The following is a 23,262-nucleotide window of genomic DNA, read 5'->3' on the forward strand; positions in this document are numbered from 1 at the left end:
ATGACCTTGTAGTACCATGTCACCCTATTAGAGCACTTCGCTCTCGCTCTGCAGGCCTACTTGTTGTTCCTAGAGTATTTAAAAGTAGAATGGGAGGCAGAGCTTTCAGTTTTCAGGCCCCTCTTCTGTGGAACCAGCTTCCAGTTTGGATTCGGGAGACAGACACTATCTCTACTTTCAAGATTAGGCTTTATATTGTACAGTATATATATATATATATATATATATATACTGTACAATATAAAGCGCCTTGAGGCAACTGTTGTTGTGATTTGGCGCTATACAGGGAGTGCAGAATTATTAGGCAAGTTGTATTTTTGAGGAATAATTTTATTATTGAACAACAACCATGTTCTCAATGAACCCAAAAAACTCATTAATATCAAAGCTGAATGTTTTTGGAAGTAGTTTTTAGTTTGTTTTTAGTTTTAGCTATTTTAGGGGGATATCTGTGTGTGCAGGTGACTATTACTGTGCATAATTATTAGGCAACTTAACAAAAAACAAATATATACCCATTTCAATTATTTATTTTTACCAGTGAAACCAATATAACATCTCCACATTCACAAATATACATTTCTGACATTCAAAAACAAAACAAAAACAAATCAGCGACCAATACAGCCACCTTTCTTTGCAAGGACACTCAAAAGCCTGCCATCCATGGATTCTGTCAGTGTTTTGATCTGTTCACCATCAACATTGCGTGCAGCAGCAACCACAGCCTCCCAGACACTGTTCAGAGAGGTGTACTGTTTTCCCTCCTTGTAAATCTCACATTTGATGATGGACCACAGGTTCTCAATGGGGCTCAGATCAAGTGAACAAGGAGGCCATGTCATTAGTTTTTCTTCTTTTATACCCTTTCTTGCCAGCAACGCTGTGGAGTACTTGGACGCGTGTGATGGAGCATTGTCCTGCATGAAAATCATGTTTTTCTTGAAGGATGCAGACTTCTTCCTGTACCACTGCTTGAAGAAGGTGTCTTCCAGAAACTGGCAGTAGGACTGGGAGTTGAGCTTGACTCCATCCTCAACCCGAAAAGGCCCCACAAGCTCATCTTTGATGATACCAGCCCAAACCAGTACTCCACCTCCACCTTGCTGGCGTCTGAGTCGGACTGGAGCTCTCTGCCCTTTACCAATCCAGCCACGGGCCCATCCATCTGGCCCATCAAGACTCACTCTCATTTCATCAGTCCATAAAACCTTAGAAAAATCAGTCTCGAGATATTTCTTGGCCCAGTCTTGACGTTTCAGCTTGTGTGTCTTGTTCAGTGGTGGTCGTCTTTCAGCCTTTCTTACCTTGGCCATGTCTCTGAGTATTGCACACCTTGTGCTTTTGGGCACTCCAGTGATGTTGCAGCTCTGAAATATGCCCAAACTGGTGGCAAGTGGCATCTTGGGAGCTGCACGCTTGACTGTTCTCAGTTCATGGGCAGTTATTTTGCGCCTTGGTTTTTCCACACGCTTCTTGCGACCCTGTTGACTATTTTGAATGAAACGCTTGATTGTTCGATGATCACGCTTCAGAAGCTTTGCAATTTTGAGACTGCTGCATCCCTCTGCAAGATATCTCACTATTTTTGACTTTTCTGAGCCTGTCAAGTCCTTCTTTTGACCCATTTTGCCAAAGGAAAGGACGTTGCCTAATAATTATGCACACCTGATATAGGGTGTTGATGTCATTAGACCACACCCCTTCTCATTACAGAGATGCACATCACCTAATATGCTTAATTGGTAGTAGGCTTTCGAGCCTATACAGCTTGGAGTAAGACAACATGCATGAAGAGGTTGATGTGGACAAAATACTCATTTGCCTAATAATTCTGCACTCCCTGTATAAATACAACTGAGTTGAATTGAATTTTAGATACAAACTGAAGACATCAGATATATCAAGCAAGATATATGGAATAATGCAGCGGAGAAAAACATGATAAATAACTCTAAACATGTCATAGTCCTGGGTCGGTGACCCAGTGTTTTCTGTTTGGTATCATTAATCTTTGATTTCTAGATGTGTCTTTGTTAGTTCTTAGGGTTTTGATTCTTAGTGTTTTGCTATTCCTAGCTTTGTCCCTCCCCCGGTGCTCCGTTCATGTCCCTGAGTTTGTGTTTGTAAAACAGTTTGCGTTTTCCTGTTTTACTTTGAAGGTCTGTGTCTTGTCATGCCCATTAGGTTCAGCTGTGTGTCATTTCCTGATTACCTTGTGTGTAATCATAGTGTGTGTCTACCTATGCTCGTCATCAGTTCGTCTGTGTAACTCGGTGTATCTCTGTGTCTCTCTGCATTCTCTGTTCATCGTTCTCCATCCTCCATCCTCCATCCCATGTTTCTCCCCAAACATTATAGGTTCAGGTTTGTTTTCTAGTTTTCAGTCTAGGTTATTTCTTAGTTCCTTACTCGTCATCCTTGCCTCTGTTTGTCATCATCCACTGTAAATAAAAGCTCACGCCCATCCCTCCCTTGGTCTGCATCTTGGGTCCTCCTTTACAAACACCACACGACTGCTGCCGCAGCTGTGACAAGACATGTCTTATGACATATTTGGATTACTCAAATTAGCCACTCTTTGTTGACAGCACTACAAACCCTTGGCCTTCTCTCAGTGTGCATCATGAATGGTTTTCACTTCACGCGTGTGCCTTGTCAGGGTCATTTGTGGAATTTCTTGCCATTTTTAATGGGGTTGAGACCATCAGCTGTGTTGTACAGAAGTCAGGTTGGTACACAGCTGACAGCCCTATTTGACAACTGTTATACTGTCATATTATGGCAAGAACAAATCAGCTAGGTAAGAGAAACGACAGTCCATTGTTATTTTAAAAACTGAACGTCAGTCAATCCAGAAAATTGCTAAAACTTTGAATGTGTCACCAAGTGCAGTCACAAAAACCATCAAGTGCTACGATGAAACTGGCTCACATGAGGACCGCCCCAGGAAAGGTAGACCAAGACCTCTGCTGCTGAGGATAAATTCATCCGAGTCACCAGCTTCAGAAATCCCAAGTTAACAGCACCTCAGATTAGAGCCCAGGTAAATGCCACACAGAGTTCCAGTAGCAGACACAGCTCAACATCAACTGCTTAGAGGAGACTGTGTGAATCAGGCCTTTATGGTCAAATAACTGCTGAGAAACCACGACTAAGGAAAAGCAACAGGCAGGAAAGATTTATTTGGGCCAAGAAACACAAGGAATGGACACTAGACCAGTGGAAATCTGTGCTTTGGTCTGATGAGTCCAAATTTGAGAGCTTTTGTTCCACCCGCTGTGTCTTTGTGTGACACAGAAAAGGTGAATGGATGGTCTCTACATGCATAGCTCCCGCCTCCAAGCATGGAGGAGGAGGTGTGCTGGTGACACTGTCGAGGATTTATTCAAAATTGAAGACACACTGAAACAGCATGGCTACCACAGCATCCTGCAGCGACATGCTGTCCCATCCAGTTTGCTTTTAGTTGGACCATGATTTATTTTTCAACAGGACAATGACCCCAAACACACCTTCAGGCTGTGTAAGGGCTACTTGACTGAGAAGGAGAGTGATGGAGTCCTGTCTCCACAGTCATGAGATGGTTTGGGATGAGATGGACCGCAGAGTGAAGGCAAAAGGGGCCAACAAGTGGCTCAGCATCTCAAGCTCAAGCCCAGCATCTCTGGGAACTCCATTTCAGGTGACGACCTCATGAAGCCCATTGAGAGAATCCCAAGAGTGTGCAAAGCAGTAATCAAAGCAAAGGGTGGCTATTTTGGAGAAAATGTAAAACACATTTTGAGTTATTTCACATTTTTTTTGTTTATTACATATTTCCCAGATTTTGTAGCTGCTGCTTTACCTAACGAAGTAGAGATGGCTTACCGTGACAAGAAAATGTAGCTCAGGCAAGACTGGATGAGCACCATATTAGATGATCACTGGAACAGCAGCACACAGAACTGTAAACAGATCTTTAAATCCGAAAGTAACAAGTTTCAGGAACGCTTTAACCACACTGGAGGTACGTCAGAAAAAATGTTTTTCCTGGCTTGATGTCAAACAGTTGTAGCTATACAGGTTTTTACAGAAGCACAAAGTACATTATTGGTTATCAACAGTTATGATGGAGAAGACTTTATATCTTTGGACCTGAAGACTCTAACATGGATTACTCCAGTGCCACAGACTGTTGTCACAAACCCATATAGCAAACAGGTCTGGCCCGGATCTGGTGTCAAGCCGGCACTGCTGGCTGACTTCTGGCATGGTAAGTGGTATGTCAACCAGATGTGGGCCAGACCTGGCGTAGATGGCACTGTCTATGTGATTGCATGCCACATCTGGACAGATTGTGGTTTGGTCTATGTGGTCCAGACCCATAGAAAACAGGTCTGGCCCGGATCCGGCATCAAGCTGGCACTTCTGACTGACTGGTGTCACAGCAGGGTGTATGTCAACCAGATGTGGGCCAGGTCTGGCAATGATGGCAATATTTATGTTCCTATTTTCCTATTTTAGTTAAAAGACCCAAATGCCAAGTTGCAATACTATACTGCTGTGGTAGCCAACATTTCAAATGCAGATTTGACAGGTTTGTGAGTGTACACTTTATACAAAACCTAGTTTTCTCTGAAAAGAGATTCATCATGTTGCTTTTGCACTATTATGTTCTGTCATATGTTGTTATTACATGGCTTGATTAACTTTGTGGTGTTTATGGACATCTTATCACCACTCACACATCACAAACACTATATTCTAATATCTGTTTACTTCCCACCGTCATCTTTGAAGAAAGAAACTGTAAATGGCTAAAGAGTCAGCATTCACCTGTAATGAGTCATTCACATGTGAACAATGACTCAGTGGTGATGTTTCCATTGGCTGCCTCTAACTTTATTCCAGCTTTGCTACATTTTTAAAACAGCATCCATTTGTTTTCTATTGAACAACGACATCTACAGATTTTTTAGAAATTTACTTCAAACATGTAATTTTCACTTTTGGAGTCACTGTTTTCTGATGTTTAGGTACACTGAAATTTTAAACTTGCTGTGTGGATTTCTTATACTTCTTTTTTTACTGACTTCCTGATTGTATTTTTAAATCTCATCTTGTTCTAATATGATACATAATCAACTGGTGAAAACTGATTTCATGAACAGAAACACATACACACTAAATGTGCAAGGATGAATGAAACCTGTAACAAACGCATGCATACCAACAGTTTTCATTTCGGTGAATCCTCAGGCTCAGTGTGTGTTTTCCCATGTTACCACCAGAGGGCAACACAAATCGACATCTCTGCCATAAGGAAAGTCCCAACTGAGGAAACAGGCTGTCAGTGTGTTTCCACACCTCTGGTTTTTCAGAGGGTTTGTTTTTTTAAGGAAAACATTAAATTTGGCAGTGAGATTAGTCTTTTATTGTTTTTTTTTTTCATTCTAGGGGAGTTATACCTATCAGAGGAAAGGTAGCTTCAGTCTTGTCATTGTCAGAATAATGATCCAGTAAAATAATAAGCAGATATTCATATACAGTGGCTTGCAAAAGTATTCGGCCCCCTTGAACTTTCCCACATTTTGTCACATTACAGCCACAAACATGAGTCAATTTTATTGGAATTCCACGTGAAAGACCAACACAAAGTGGTGAACACGTGAGAAGTGGAAACGAAATCATACATGATTCCAAACATTTTTTACAAATAAATAACTGAAAAGTTCAGATCAACACTCATCTGAAAGTTAGGTTTCAAAAGCAGTAATGATTTGGCAAACATTGCTAGATTCAATTCACTCAAGAATGCATTTGTGTACAAAAATTCTCACCGCTATCTGAAAAGGTTGGAAGTCACACACATGCATTATCATGTGTGTTATAGTGTATCATCATAATACAACTCAATTGGCACTTGGTGGTCAAAACAGAAGCTCTTGTGATCTTGTTTGTATAATTATGACTGGATTCCTTGTAAAGTTACATTCAGTGCCATGCTGCATTAATAAAAGTGTGATTTCACCGTGTTGAACTGCTCTTGTCTCTTAACAAAGGGTGCAAATATTTTCTAACTTCATGCATAATTTGATGTAAATGGCAATAATTCACCAGTGACCCCCCAGGTTCTTGCAAACTGGTAATTATTTTAACAGGATTAATCTATATAAAAGTATAAACTTAAATATAGCGTTACATCTTTAGTACTTAGAAACAACTTCCTTGATGCTCCCCGAAGAGAGGGAGCATGTAATCTGTTCTGTTTGTCTGTCTGGTCACACCATATGTGAAAATCAGTAAAAACTTTATATTACGCACAATTTTGATGGATCGTGTTCATGTTGCCCCTGAAAACAGGGGAAAGAATCACGAGAGTGATTTTGACTTGCTTCTCTCATGCAGTTGTTTATTGCAATGAAAATGAACATAAATATTTCACATCCTCTACTGCTCAATGTCACAGAGTGGAAGGAAAAGCTAAATAATAAACCAAAATACTAAAGTGGTTACTAAACATATATCGGAACATGTTTCCTCACCAAATGGATAATAATAGCAACATTTCTAGCTCCTGCCATTAGCTCAATGGCTGTTATACAATACAAAACTGAGGATCAAAACCGCCGTGACTATGTGCACAAAACAAACTGTAATATAATGCTTCTAAAGCTTACAAACAATGAAGAGTTACATCTTGATGCATGCTCAATCATCCAGGTAAGTAAATCTCCAAAAGTTGATTCTGTTCATCTGGGGATAAGGGAATCATCTCAGGTTTTTACAGCTTATAGAAAGATTTCAGCCAATTCAGCATGTTGTAATGAAGACATCAAACAACAGCAGTAAAGTTTTGCCATCCGTGGGGCGCTGCGCTCTCCGAGTCCTCCTGTTTGTTCAGTGTTTTTTGGAAAGAAATGTTAGCCAGGGCACCTGAAGTGCAGAAGCACTCAGAGAGCACAACTCCTGCTGAAGGGCGTGGCCTTGACCTAGACACAGTTTTTACAAAATTACATCAGCTTAAGCTGTCATTGCTGTCAACCATAATGACATGTCACACAAAAAATAAGACTGATGTTCTGCTGCTGGTTAATGGTGTTGGCAATGGAGGATATATTACCCCACAGCGTCCCTGATTGTTATCAGCAACTACTATGTTGCCCACCATGTCCACTCCTTTATGACCAGCGTGTCAACATGTTGTCCTTCCAGCAGGATAACACGACATGTCACAAAGTGAGTTCACAAGTTACTGAGTCTGTAATGCCCTCTGCAGTCACCGGCTCTCAGTCTAATAGAGAACCTTTTGAGATGTGGTGGGAAGGGAGACACGACAGTCAGCCTTGTTGATTTAGTCGCTCTGACAGCTCAGATCCTTTGTCAGGAGCTGAAAAGAAAAATCAAAAACCTTCAGTCTGGATTTCTCTTTATCTGTTTGTAAAATGTTCCGCAGCTCAATAAGTAAAAATGAAAACCTCTCAATTTTTCAGTTCAAGTGAGGCAGAGCAAGTGAGCTAGACTATAAATGAGAAAGAGAAACTGCATCAGCAAGAATTCATTTATAAAAAATAATTATCTTTTTCACTCTAAGGCACAAACAGACATGGGTCATGCACGTGAAGGTTAACCTGGCACCATGTTTTGCTGCAGATCATAAAAAAGTCACAAGTTGTTTTTTTACATAGTGACAGATACACTGTAAAGATACACTGTAAAGATACACTGTAAAGATTTATTTAGTTCCCTTAAAAAAATTGTGCAAAGTCGTTGCCTCAAAAAAGTTTACTTAAGAAAATCAACTTAGAGCAACTTATTCATTCAGAGTCTAGGTTTGGATATCTTTTTTTCCGTTAATGAATAAAACAATTTAAAAACTGCAATTTTCTTTTACTCAGCTTATCTTGGTCTAATATTAAATGCTTGATTAAAACCAGAGTGTTTGATGCATCACAGTATTAAACAGATCTATATGATAATAAAGGAATCTGAAGCAAATGTCTTGAAAAAGGATGGGAATAAATCCATTGGTAATATTATTAAAATCCTTGTTTTAAATCCAGAGTGCATGTCACAAAGTGAGACAAGGAAGGGGAACTTACAAGATGTTGGCCGTCTGTCTGAAATTTAAAAAACAAACAAACAAGAAAAACAAAACAAAAGGCAAATGAGTTTTTAACATTTCGAAGTGCCTGAAAATCTCGTGTTTTCCTCATATAAATTCAGAAAGAACCATGTCTAATGTAAAAAGTACAACAGAAATAATCTAACTGAGCATTTCCCATCTGCTACTGATTGACTGGTGAACTCAGTTTCTTTGAATCTCTCACCTTTCCTCTTTTTCCAAACAGCAAATCCAGCAGCAGCAATGAGATTGAGAACAACAAAAACAACGACTGCAGCGATGGTGTTGAACAGCATGTCAGAGGACGCCTCTGCTCAGTAAAGAAAAACAAATGAAAATAAACATATAGGATAAAATGTGCAGTTAAAGTAGTTTAAAACGAAAGTATATCGATCCATCCGCTCTAATGACATAGATAACAATATGACACTGGGTCCTGCAGGAAAAAAATGACAACGGGTAGTGAGAACAGCGGAGAGGATTGTGGGGACCTCTCTTGCCTCCCTCCCCAGGAGATCTACTGCGCCTGCCTCATCCAGAAGGTCCTCTCCATTACAGGTGACTCCACTCATCCCTTCAACAGCTTCTTCAGAAACGGCAGACTGAGAGACAGCTTCGTCCACCAAGCTGTCAGGATGCTGACCAACTCTGCATCGAGAAGGGGGGCCCGAGGGTACATCTTTCGCCATCTTACAATGCTGTGATTGCAGCCATTCCCCAACTCTCTGTGAATGGTACTCATGGCCATTCGAGAATCTGTGTCTTTGATTAGTAGTCGTTGATCAATGGTCATAAGAATTTGCATACTAACAATCATGGAACTAACCCCCCAACCCATTGTTCATTCAGTGGTGCTAGTTTCCTTCGCTGTGCAAATGTACTGTTTCTAAGGTTGGAGAAACCCGCAGTCAGCTGAGACTGAAGAAGTCACTTGGATGAGTGACAAAATGTTTCTCCCACTGAAAATGTCCGGATGAACAGAATCAACCTTTTGGAATTTACTTACCTGGATGATTGAGCACGCATCAGGACATTATTTTATTAATATCTTTAAAATGATAGCAGCACAAACGAAAATTTTTGCAGCACAAACCAGCACAAACGTAGCACAAATGTTTGACATCATTTTCCTTTGATTTGGGTAATTGGGGGGGGGGGCTGGTTGACCTTTTGACCTTTACATTTTCGTTAATATCTTTAAAACAGAAGCAGCACAAACGACAATTTTAGCAGCACAAACCAGCACAAACATAGCACAGTTGAATGATACCAGTTTTGTTTGATTCCATTAATGTGGGGGGTCTGGTTGACCTCTGATGACCTCTAGAAATTTTTATTAATATCTTTAAAATGATAGGAGCACAAACGAAAATTTTTGCAGCACAAACCAGCACAAACGTAGCACAAACGTTTGATACCACTTTTGTCGGATTTGAAGAAGGTGGGGGGGCCAACTTCACTCACATTTGCAACTGTTGTGATTTGATGCTAGAATCGAATTAAGTTAGAATATTATTATTAACAAAAGAGAGAAAATTATTATATTTTACAATCACTGAAAAAAATAGAAAGATTTTTTTCCTCTGTTAGGATCTCCATTAGTTATTCCTACAGTAACAGTTATTCTTCTTTGTGTCCAAAAAATAACAAGGCAAAACAATCAGAAACATTATAGACAATCAATCCACAATACGGGCAAAAAAAATGTTTCTCTCACCTTCATCAGTGTTAAATATTTTTTTGCCCCAGTTTGTTCTGATCACAGTTTTATTGAGTTTGGTGACAAGGATGTCCTCACCACCAGAGAGATGAAACACACAGTCGTACCTCCCCCAGTCTTCAGGTGTGACTGATGAAATATTCAGATCAACACTCATCTGAAAGGTCTCATCATTGTTTGGGAGGATCTCTCCAGGATCCACACCTTCATGAAGCTCCTCTCCATCTTTCCTCCAGAACATCAAGGGTCTGTTAGGATAGAAACCTGTAGCGTGGCAGCTGACTGGAGAGGAGGGAGTCTTCTGGAGGAGAGACACTGAGGGAAGAACTGGAAGAAGGAAAGGAATTCAACCAAAACCTAATATTCAAAACAGAGTCGTTAGAGCCAAACAATCATCATCTTAAGTCATGTCAAGTTTATTTGTGTAGCACTGTTCAGACAGAAGGTAATTCAGAGTTCTTTAGAGAGGGGAGGATAAATACAAGAGACATTTAAAACATCTAATGTATATGATCATATAACACATATAACTTTTCATCACCAGCTTCTAGCAGCTGCATAAGGCTACAATATGACATCTTTTAGACTAAAAATAACCCGAAACACTCTGAGATATAGTAATGAAATTGTGAACACAAGAATACTTAATACTTAATGAAAAATCATGAGTTTCAGTTCATGTCAATAATAGTCTTTCAACCAGAAACATAATAAATATTATCTTAATCCATCCATCAATTTTAACATCACCTGAAGCCAAATTCACCACCAGGTGGAGCTAAAAGAGAAGCTGCAAAATGGCTCATTCACTGTTTGGAAACCACTGATGAACTACAGCATGACTGTATTAAGATCTTTCACTGAACAAGTTGACCTGCTGACTGTAAATTTTACTCACAAAAACATTAAATTACTGTATAAATGTTCTCAGTTAAAAGTAAAAAGGAGGTTATTAAATGGTACTGTTTAAACTTCCTGTTTCATTTTGACAATTGCTTTTCTTGAGACATTTCACTAATTTCCTCCTTATCTTGTTAGTCCTCTTGTCTGTTATTCAGAAATCAGTCGCAGTACATCATGCTGGAGGATGTCTCAGTTCCTAAAATGCATATGAACAAGAAAGGAGGCTGGAAGAGGAGCTATAATCAAAATGGCCATGGTGAGAGATGGCCTCTTCTTTTGTTGTTTCAATTATTTAAGATGATCAGACTTTCTGCCCTTCACTGACTCTGTGTGTGATTGAAGGCATGATATCTTGTCACATTGCAGAGAGGCCCTAAATATGTTTAAAAGATGTTTTTGATCCAAAACCTAAAACTGCAGTTATCAGGAAAACTTCATATCAGTTTTCATACCTTCTAAATCATTAAATTTTAAATCTACTTAAACGTTTTTGCCATTTTCTCTTTCAATGATAACTATTTTTCAAAAGATAATACAAAGTAAAACAAACACTACTGCATCAGGTCATGTGATTCTACCTGTTCTCTGCAGAGAGCTGTTGCCACTCTCCACGTACATCTTCAGCCACTCTGGACAAATCTTAGTGAGGATTTTTTCACGGTCTTTCATTCTGGTTGTGTCAGCATCCCAACTCTGTTTGACAATGTCAGCCTCTGGTTTCAGTGCGATCCACGTCAGCGTCTTCAGATCCAATTTAAGAAAGTCTTCTCCATCATATCCGTACTGTAAAAGCCCCATAACCTCTCCGGTGTTTTCATCCCATTCACAGCCTTCTATCATCTGTAAAATATGGACAGCTGAGGCGAGAGAGAAAACAGAGATTACAGCGAACATCTCAAACTCAGAGGCTATAAACTGTAAGAAGCACAATAAAGACATAATGCAAGACATAAAACAGAGACATGATCTATAATTTTTAAAGTTAAAATCTTAACATTGTTAATACAAGACTAAAATTGAGAACAATTATTTTTATGAATTATTTTATTCTTTTTAGGGCACACTAGTGAGGTTTGATGATTACAAAATGTATTATTATACCTAATAAATAACTAATTATGCTAACAATCTTTTACATTAATCAGTTTTGTTTATGCATATACATGATTTATGATGATTTGGCAAAACAAATAACAGAAAACACTGCACCTCTGCTTTGGTTTAACTGCTGCTTCAAACTAGAAATCCATAATCTGAATAGATTTGGCCGATCCACAAAACAATAATCAGTGAGCGACTCCAACATCTGAGGGTTATTATCTAATATTTTCTTCGCCCAGTCCTGTCTTGCTTCCAGTATCTTGTTGCTGCTGTCACAGTAGTAAGCCATCTGAATGCCATCAATTACTGGGAAACCCACAAACTCAGAGATGTTTGGGTTTCCAGAGGAACCAGTGTCAAAACTAACCAATGAGTGTTTCACTGTGGGACAAAAATGTTTATAATGTTAGTAAACAAATAAATGAAATATATAAACATTAATCAGAAATATGATTAATTCGGTATGAATCAGACTCCACAGCAGGTGTGTGTGATCAATTATGACGCATGTACAATGATATATTTGTACTTTTGAGTACTTATAAATGTGTGTACCCAAACCTGAACAAATAATGAAAATTAATGTGCCCATTTATGTTTAGCTTCACAAATCTGATCATTGACACTTTCAAAAACTTCACTGTGCATAAAAAAGTCTATGAATATTTGTGGCATTCTTTTTGCTAACTTACAGAGCATTAAATGCCAGTGCACAGATCACCTGATTATATCACCTGATTTATTTGGGAGGGATAACAAATGTAAGCTGCGTTCAAGTGCTGGATTTCCCCCAGATTCCTGTGTTTTATATTTATTTAGAAAATAAAAGATTCATTCTATTTATCTTGATGCATGCTCAAAAACCCAGGTCAGAAAATCCCAGAGTTGATTCTGTTCATCTGGACGTAGCATTCTCAGAGAAAAACTCATCCAAGTGACTTCTGCTGACTGCAGGTTTTCCCAACCTTAAAAGCAACATAACCTTCGATCCTGACCTTTTACCATTCACAGAGTTTGGGAATGTCTGCAATCATTTATGTGTGATCATGACAGTCTGAAAAAAATAATTGTGGCTTATTGTCAGGAAACAGTGCGAGTTTCGGTTGTTATGCAACTTTACTATTTATAAAATTGGGGGAATCTGGAGTCAGCTGAGACTGAAGAAGTCACTCGGATGAGTGATGAAATATTTCTCCGACTGAAAACGCTACGTCCAGATGAACAGAATCAGCTGTTTTATTTGAAAAAACAAACAAACATAAAAAATACAGATAAGGCCAAATATTCCAGATGTCCACCACATTAACACACACATTTGTAAAACATTGTATGTGTTCAGATTCCTTTGTATGTGGACTGGAGCACACATTTATGAGCACTGAAAACTGCACCGAAATATAAATACTCATTTGTAAATCTTAGTTAACACTTGTGTATGACATCATATACATTTGTAACCCTGCTGAGACTAATTTAACACTTTACAAATAGGACAGTTTAAGGAGGAAATACTTCACAAAATGTCATTTCTCATTATACAACTTCGACCACTGCAAATTAACAATACATTACACATACTATACAAAGAGCGTGTGTTACATTTCTTCAGAGCCCAACTGGTAAGCATAAGGAGAAGTAAACAAAATGACAACTCATAAAAGTTAGCCATATTCAAGCTGTAATAATAAAGTAAACTACTTTTAATATTTAATGTATGATCTTACCTGGACATACCACATTAGAGCAGAGGAGTAATAGATACACATGTTTCATGTTGCTTTTGTGTTGCTGTGTTTATCGTGAGAGTCTGTTTTTTCTGCCTTCAAACTGGGTAAAGCCAGCCCCCACAGGAAACTACCTGATTTCAAAATAAAAGCTACTTTCTGAGGGTTGTGATTTTGGCATTAAAGGTCTGTAATAAGTAGGTCTGTAATAAATTAAGTTAGTCTATAATAAATTATAACTTAATAAATAAATACATAACAATATACAGTGCCTTAAAAATGAATACATTTAAAATTACAAATAAAATAATGTTAAAATAGCACATCTACCATCTCCAAACTAGTAACCACGTTTAAGAATAAGACTTGCACGGCCATTACAAGGAAATTATCAGAGCAGTCCATTCAGTTATACTGAAACTGGATCTAAGCAAAACCTGGACCAGATGAGCTGATGATAAACGCCTTCAAGGAATGTCTCTTCAAACATATTAAGTAAAAGTAAAAGTAAAAATCTAAAAACAGAAACAGGGTTTTAATTACAAGGGAATTTGTAATTTAAAGAGACACAGTTTACAAAATACACTTGAATATGAAGTGTAAAAATAAACATCTATGCACTTTTCATAATGTTCCTATGAGATCATATATGACTGTGTTACTGTTAAAACTGAATTTTCATGTTTTAACTGTTTAGAGTGGAATTAAATGGAAATAACCTGTAACCTTCTGGATTGTTAAACTTCTGAGTGTTTTCGGATATATGCTTATGGTTCACTAAAATGAAGCTAACTGTTATTTTCATGTGGGATCTTTATAAACCTTTCCTAGATTATGTTATGTCACTGTGACAGTAATGTGAACTCAAGAGAGCCCAGGCAAAACTGGTTAAGAGAATTAAAGCCAGATGAGTGACAACACTGTATACATTAATAGACATTTTTTCCTACCTAATAAAGTGGCCACTCACTGGCCACTTTATTAGGTACACCTTGCTACTAGCGGGCTGCATCTCTTTTTTCCTTCAGGACTGCCTTAATTCTTTGTAGTTTAGATTTAAGAAGATGCTGGAAATATTCCTGGAGTTTTTCACCATATTGACATGTGACAGCATCACACAGGTCCTGCAGTCACATTGATATGCATGATGCATGCGCATTGATATCCATGATGCAAATCTCCCATCCCAACTTGATGGATGCTATTTGAATACAGTGAACTGACTGTCATGTTCAAAATACCAGTTTGAGATGATTTCAGATTTAGTATCACCTTCTCCTGCTAGAAACATCCACACCAACAAGGTATCTTCACACAGAGAACTGTTGCTCACACTGTAGCTTCACCTTTTTTTGCAACATTTTCTGTAAACTGTAGAACTGGCTTTGTGGGAGCCGTTTGATGTATCTTTCTTCCCAGTAGGCTGTTTTATCAGACTTTTTGTCAAAGTAAACCATAAATTTGACAAAATTAATGTAACTTTACAAAGTTACAGACTCAGTTATATTTAGTCTGTTCATGCCAGCTTCTACATGTGTTATTAGATAATAACCTAAACTTTAACTCACAGTGACATGGTGTCATGCCCCCATTTGTCCTTGGACAGAACTCCGTGGACTAAACGCTGCATCGTCTCTGAAGATCTGCATGCTCAGCTGCTAGCCTGCCTGTTTCCTCCGTGCTCATTGCTACATATTTTCCTATGATTTCTATGGTTAATAAACTTGTGAAATTATCTTGCAGTGTCCAGTGTTTGGGTCTTATTCTCTGCTGCCTGTGATGAATATTTAAAGGCACTGAAGGAAAAAAAGCAACAAAAAAAAAAAGATGTGTAGATGAAGCAGTTTAGAACAAAATGACGTAATTGTTTATTGGTGGACTTTTCAGTCACTTATACACTGCACGGTTTTCCTCAAGTTTTTGCTTTTTTCCACTGACTTGATGGCGGCGTTGCGCTCTACACCACACCTTCTTAAATATGTCCTCTCTATCTCTCCTTTAGAACATCATAGCTTTATTAGAATCAAACCTGCAACGTGGTATCTGATTTAACCACGAGGGGGAGCCAAAGCATCATTCATCACTAATTTTCTTTCTTAAAGTCAAATAGGTTTACTTTAATATGAATAAACAAATAATATCAGAAATTGCAGTCACACTGAAAAAAGACCACATTTTGGATTTACTTAATTCAATATTAGACATTGGTTGCACACAGATGTTTTTCTTTGGCAGTAACTTAAACAATTGAGTTAAATCAATGCAAGTTATTCAAACATGAGTCAATTTTGTCAGTTACACCTAAGATAATTACATAAATTCAAGAGATGGCCAGTAGAAGACATGAAATTAGGCTATAGTAGTAAAGTAAATTAATGTGAGATTCAGGATCCATCTGATCTGCTGAGCTGTCGTCATAAAGAGCCAGTGTAAATATAATCATCTAATTATAATCCTAATCTATAATCATAAACAGGCTTTTATTTGTTTGATTAGGCATTAATAAAACTGAATAAAGGTGTCATCTGAGGGAAAATACACAAAAGGGACCAAAACGCAAATGTAGTTTTGGACCACATGAGTTCAGTTTTTCCCCCAAAATTTTCTCAACATTATCTCTTTTTTTCTATCAGTCACTTAGTGTCCATAACCCACCCCTTTTGGGAATCGTGAATGTTTCAGTGATTAATACTGTTTGGTTTTACCTACATGTAATTGTCTTTGTCACAAACAACAACAAAAAATTTTCTTTTAACTTTTAGAATTTTAAAATTATTATTTTATATTTTCCCCTGTGTAGTCCAGTTAGTTTTGCCTTAGTTTCCTCCTGCCTTTGTTTTGTATCGCTCTCCAGCCTATATAAACAGCTCACTCTTGGTTTAAGTCAAGTTTTGGTTTCCACACATCTGCTTTTAGGTCCAATCATCAACCTCCACATAGCTCACCTTTTGTACAGATATATGCCACAGTTCCAGCAGTAGTTAAGGTAAGGAAACCAATCACAGCAGCAATGATGCAGATAATCAAAATAGCTGGTTTCTCAGCCAAACAAAGAAAAACAATTATTAAGAACAGGGACTATTTCCAGATATCCAAGCTGACTTTGGGTGAAAGGTGAAGTACATCTCGGACAGGTACACTATATTGTCAAAGGCTCAGTGAATTCCGCATGGTTTTGTGATAGGATACCACCTGTGCAACAAGTCTAGTTATGAAATTTCCTCATTACTTCATTTTCAACAGTCAGCTGTTAGAGGTATTATAACGATATGGAAGTAATTGGGTATGACACCAACTCAACCATGGTCATAGAGCAAGGTCAGCAAAAGCTGAGATGCCTAGTGTACAGAGTGCAGACTGTCTGCAGAGACAATTGCTACACACTTCCAAACTTTATGTGGCCTTCAGATCTGCTCGAGAACAGTGCTGTCAGGGACTAAGCAGTAAAGCATAGAGGACACAGTGGTTTAATTCAAAAGTGGGGTTTTATTTACCCCAAAACATGAAAAACATTTAACAAATCCAGAAACTTAAACAGACAGACTAATAAAAGAGGTAAAAGCGATAAACTTAACTCAAAATAACCACTAGTAAAACCTCAAACAAACATAAGACAAGATGAACTGACACATAAGGGAACCTATATACTGGCTTAGCTAAACCATAGGACACACAAGGGGAAGACAAAATGGCTGCCATATAATCAACTAACACAAAACAATTCAACAAACACCCCCCAGGCAACAAGGCTTGTGGTTCAATCCAATGAGGCCATCAGCAGTACTTCAGGTCTCTCAGCCCTGAGCCACACCTGTTGCCAACCAGGAAGGAGAAGCCAAACCATCAGTTCAAGAAAAGTTTATTAATACAACATAAATCTGAATTTTGACTTATGAGTGCAAACATTGTGTGATGGAAAAAATAAACTAATCTAATAATGAAACAATATCTTGGGCAATGAGTACAATATATATAAAGTAGTGGCTGCAAAATAAACTAAAGTGAAGCAAACTTGGGGTGAGGTTTGGATCTTACCTGAGAGCCTGAGAATTAAGAATTGGATATCACTTCACTTAAGTTCATATGAGTGTGAAAGCACAACGGGAACACTTTTCGCAATATCGTTTAGGTCCATCACAGAGAAACAATCACATTCACACCTACAGCCTATTTAGAACTGACAAAATTCTACAAAAAAATAAAATAAAATAAAAAATCAAGAGGTCCTCAGTTTGACTCTTAATTTTTGCTGCATGTTAGTTTCCTGTTTTTTCCTGCCAGTCTCAGTCCATCTGTACTGAAACTATCCAATGAAGGCTAATTGTCACACATTTTCTTTTAAAATCTTTTGATTTATTGGTTTATTATTATTAACTTTCTGAAACAATATATTAACTGGATTGTGGGATAGAAGATAAAATCTTCAAGAAATCACATAAAATCTTTTTTCACTTTCAGAATTTACATTTGTTCTGATTGCTGCCTTCTCCAATTTGGTGATGATTGATGATCCTTTACATCAAAAAGCTGAAACACACAGTCATATCTCCACCACTCTTGGGACATGACTGATGAAATCTTGAGGAGAACACTCAACTGATAGGTTCCATCAAGATTAGGGAGGATCTCTTTGTGCTCGTATCTGTACCTGAGCTGTGGTAACGCACAATTTTCCCTGCCGTAGGATCAATGAAGTCTTATCTTATATTTCTCACCTGTAAGTGAGCAGCATTTTAGGAGATAAGTTATTTAACTACACTTCACAGAGATCTTTTTTTGGTAAATATATTGTGGCAAACTTAAGCAAAGTAGGAGAAAGAGATCTCTATTTTAACCTGCAGCTCCTGTGTTTCATAGACCGCTCAACTACAGGAATGCTGCTTTTATTAGGAGCACCACATAACAGTGGAGAGAGGTGATTAGCGGGTACAGCAGTCTCAGTCATGGTGTCCTTGCTGGCCACAATCAATACAGAACACACAGCTGCAATAATGTTATACGTTAACAATATCAACACAAGATAACTGCAGTAGCTGTTATAATGCTGTAACTCAATACGTGAATGTCAGGTAAACAGTCCCATGAGTCTTTGGGCTAGTAGCTTCTCCCCTTAGCCCACAACGATATATATCTGCATCTGACTTATCACTAACTTGTTTGCATTTAGTCAGTGATTTTTGAAAGTCTCTCTTTCTTGTGGTTTACTGTGTAAAGCAGGTTGCAGACTGCGCATTTGTCATATGGGAATCCTTTTTTAAGCCGATTAATTTTTTAATTTGAAACACAAGTTGACTATTTATTTTGCCTAGATAATATATTGCCTAATGATACTCAGAACTAAACACACATTTTTGAAAACTTTCATTTATACTTCTAAAATTTTCATAAATGCAACAAATCTGTGACTAAAAACCATCATGGCTCCATTAAAGACACTCATGTGATGGATTCCCTCAAAACTGTAGCCCTCCTTGGGACACTCCCTAAGACTACATCTGCTTCTCAGCCTGCTGATCCTGAGACTATAGTTCCTCCCTGGGTGAGGTTGGCTAGGGCCCTGCTAGTCCCTGTTCCCAGAGCAGTATGGTTCCAGCCATTCCCGGCAACTGTCCTTGTTCCCCTGGAGAGAGAGGCAAGGCTTCACCTTCGGCTTCCTTCACCAGACACAGCTGTAAGCCCTGCACAGTCCCAGCTGTCAGAGGAGTCATGTGAAGGCCCATTTTTACTTTTATTGTAAGTAGAGCTCGAAAACTAAGTAACTAATCAGTGTTTCCCCTGCACCTTCATACACCAGGGCCACGTCCTGCTAAACTTGTTATTCCTGTATCTTCATCATGGAGAGCATGCAGAGGAAGAGGGCCCACGTGACCTTGCTAAGCTTCACTGAATTGGTGCGTTTAGGATAATTGGAGCTAAAAAATAAACTTGTCATTCATCTGTATGCTAATCGTTATCTTTATTTATTCACATAAACCAAGGATACTGGTGTGGCAGACCCCTTGTTCCTGTGCTGCCATGGTTAGTGCCTTTTTGCTTTTCTTTGTTTTAATAAACTCCTGGGTTGCTTTGTCTGTATGTTTTGGGTCATTGTTCATCGGTATTATGAAATGCCACCCAATCAATTGGATTGCATTTAGCTTGCAAAAACCCTAGTTTCCCAGTGCCACTGGCAGCCATGCACTCCCAACCTTGCGCCGTGTTTTACAGATGATGTGGTATGCTTCGGATCATGAGCTGTTTCACACCTTTTCCATGTTTTTTTCTTGCCATCATACTGGTAAAGCTTGATCTTGGTTTTATCTATCCACAGAATGTTTTCCCAGAACTTTGATGGCTTTTTTAGATGTTTTTTTCCAATCTAGCCTTTTTTATTCTTTAGGCTTATGAGTGGCTTGCACTTCACGGTGAACCCTTTGTATTTATTGTCATGCTATCCTCTTTTTATAGTAGACTTGAATATTGTGGGGATGAACAAAAAGTATTTTACCAGCATAATATAATCTGCAGCATGATCATTGTTTTAACAATGTAATAGATAGCTTTAAGATGACCTTAAGATGTTTATGATGATGCTAACTTTGTATTTCAGGGGCAGTTATAATTATTTTATACATATTGCATATCTGTGCTTATTTGAGTTGATGTTCAGGTTCTTTAAAGGTTTTAAGCCTCACTGACGTGACTGTTCAGGTGATACATGCTGAGGGAAAACTAGAACATAGAAGGAATTGCAATACATGCTTACAAAACACTTATATCAGTTTATTTTATTATCTTTTATATGTTCATATTCTTGTATTAAGCTTTTAGTAGGGGTTCTTGATTAAAACATTTATTTAGTAGAAGACATACACATAGTCTCAGTGAGCTTCTGGTCTGGTAAAAGGTCAGAAGTGCAACAGGTGAATTGAGAAAGAGCATGTGAGGTCAACACACACACACACACATACACTTTAAATTAGATTTATTTAGAGGAGAGGTTAGTTATGTTTGGCTGTAACTGCAAAATTGTCTTGGTAAAAGAGGAACCGTTTCTTGGTGTCTCGGCAAGAAAGAGGAACAAGACAAGAACTGAAAGGTAGACAGGAAGGGCTAGCCATGAAAATAGAAGATGATTTTCTAGGTGAAAAGTCATGATGATGTTGATCTGATCTATGTATAAAATGTATCCGTGACGCATGAAGGGGCGTCAGTAAACAAACCCTGATGTTATAAAATAATTGTTTGTGCTTTAGTAAGTTGAAGATCAATTGCTGTGTTCAGTGATCTTCCCACGTGTGAATTAAAATCTTCGTTTGACTTCACCCGGCCGGACCAGTGTGGTTATTTTTCGATCACCTCTTGTACCCTTTCTCAATTCTTGAATCTTAACAATATGGATATGCCTACTGCCTATCTCAGCTCTATTAATTCAATACTACATACTATTAAGGTTATAATGTAGTATAAATATACAAATATTTATTTTAGTATAGGGTGATACAATATAGTCGATACCCTTATCATTTGTTTATTATTTATTTCAATAAGTATAGGTTCAAGTATTTTATGTAATCATTATAGAAATTTTGTAATATTCATGAAAATGTTTCCTTTTACATTTTTACAGTTCAAAAATTTTACAGATTAAAGATCTACTGACCAAACTTCCAGCTTTGCAAAACGTTACACTGGGGCATCATGGTGAGAAGAAAGCTGAATATAAAAGCAAAGCACTCAGTTTACTGGTGGATTTACGTCCCTACCTTTACCCATCATCACAAGCTCTGGATGGTGACCAAAAGAAATCAGCTTTCTCCAAAGGGTGGCTGGCCTCTCCCTTAGCGATAGGATCGACTGATAGATGGATCTTTTATGAGAGTTTGTTTTTTTAATTTTGATTCATAGCTCTAGAACAATAATATGCAGTTTTGTAACACTACCACTATCACTTTGGGTGAAAAACACCCGTCGTTATTGTTCTAGGATTAATGTAATAAGTAGATGGTCAATTAGGCATTGTCTTGGGAAAGGAAAAAGTAGTTCCTCTCATTAATGTAAGGGGGTGCCAGAAGTTTGCCTTTCTAAATGAGGTTTGGCTCCCCTTGGTGGTTAAAGATTTATTTGTTAAACTGTGCATTTAAATAAATGTGTTTCAACTCTAGATGTCGCCAGACGTTAAACACAGCGACAAAGATCATTAATTCACAAGTTTAAAGTGATTATAACACAAAGATGAATTTATTCCAGTTTTTCCAGAAACTTGTAAAAGTAAGATAGTAAAATGTGTAGATTCCATAAAAACGCCACCTCAAAATAATATGTATAAATAGGAATACAGTAGGTTCTGGTTATTTGACAACATGTGTACAGATAAAATTTTCATGAAAAACCTAACTGATGCGGCACATCATAACATAACATAATATAACATAACATTTCCTGCTTGTATATTTAAGCCCCGTGTTTCCTTCTGTCCGTTGTCGCAGCGTCCCATGTTCAGTGAGTTTCTCTGTGGTTCTGGTTTTCCATTGTTCCTAGTTCTGTGCTCCTTGTTTCCAAGTGTTTCTGTTTCTAGTTTCCCAGTGTTTAGTTTCCATGTTCAGGGTTTTGGTTTGTTGTTTTGTGAGTTTATTTTTTTTAAGTGTGAGTTTATTTTTATTATTTTGAGTTTATTACTTCTGTCTATGAGTCCTGCATTTGGGTCCTCATCCTGCCACAGCTTAAGATGACAGAGGTTGCGTTGTTCTGCCTACTCCAGCAGTGATACTTGCTCTTTCATAAGTGCACTTATTCTTTGTTGTAGTACTTTACTGTTCCAATGAAACAAGAAGATCTCATTTTAAAGTACGTGTTTTGCCTGTGATCAGTGATCTTATTTAGCACATTCTCTTAATATCTTAGAGCTATCTCCAGAGTTAAAAATGTTCATGTCAGATTCTGTAATTCATTTACTTCTTCCCCCTTAAACTAGATGTTGTTGTTGTCAGGATTAATATTTCTCATGCTATCAGTTAGTATTTCTAAAATGCTTGCGCTGTGAGGTCCCTGAGTACATGTGATTATCTAATTAACCAGTGGACAGCTACATATATAATATACTACAACTTATATAATTATATAATATTTCCTATGTGGCAGAATTGCTTTGACCCGTTTTTGGTTTTTTTTGTTTGTTTGTTTTATTTAGGAATAGGTAGAAAGTCCTCTCTTCCTTGCTGGCTCCATGAATCTCATGAGCTCTAGAAAGATTAAATGTCAAACACATCCAAAGTTTGAGGGCTGCAAGCAAAGTGGGCAGCAAAGTCAACTGAGCCCAGAAACAGCTGGAAACCTGTGTGGTTATTACAATAAACACAGCACTCATGTTAACAGAGGAAGAATTTAGCTGAAGCACAGTGATTTTTACAGTCACAGCCTGCTTTTTTAAACAGCAATATTTCTCCATATTTTTTTTCCTTGTTTGCATGAGGATTTCTCCAAAACATCTGTTGTCACAATTATTGCAAATCTGTTACAATAAGTAGCTTTGAAATTGTACAGGCCTCGTCTGCATCTGTGTTTCACAGAATAGTATTATCAAGATGTGGCAAAGACAAATTGGCCAGTAGATGTCAAACGTTTCTGTGTTTACTTAGTTAGAAATGAAGTACAATAACTAATACTCTTTCATGTGGACTTCACTGTGAGTTTAATTTTTAAATTGTCTCTTTTCTCTTTTGAAACCC

At 37.9% G+C, this 23,262-nt stretch overlaps 1 protein-coding gene and 1 long non-coding RNA gene across 3 annotated transcripts in view; one reads left to right on the top strand and one right to left on the bottom strand.

The window, feature by feature from the left end:
• The window catches only part of LOC145423501 (uncharacterized), a 152,313-nt gene that overhangs the window by 69,278 nt on the left and 59,773 nt on the right, over window positions 1-23,262 (top strand). The gene's annotated exons all lie outside the window — the stretch shown is intronic.
• LOC113015187 (major histocompatibility complex class I-related protein 1-like) lies at window positions 5,407-13,690 on the bottom strand. The gene is made up of 6 exons (XM_080296088.1): window positions 13,556-13,690; window positions 11,940-12,212; window positions 11,309-11,587; window positions 9,825-10,154; window positions 8,313-8,417; window positions 5,407-8,102 (listed from the first exon to the last, which is right to left on the bottom strand). Exons 1-6 carry the CDS (start codon window positions 13,602-13,604, stop codon window positions 7,951-7,953), a joined length of 1,188 nt encoding a protein of 395 aa, XP_080152214.1. The 5' UTR covers window positions 13,605-13,690; the 3' UTR covers window positions 5,407-7,950.

The sequence above is a fragment of the Astatotilapia calliptera genome, chromosome 22, assembly GCF_964374335.1.
Source record: "Astatotilapia calliptera chromosome 22, fAstCal68.1, whole genome shotgun sequence".
In the NCBI taxonomy this organism is placed as follows: Eukaryota; Metazoa; Chordata; class Actinopteri; order Cichliformes; family Cichlidae; genus Astatotilapia; species Astatotilapia calliptera.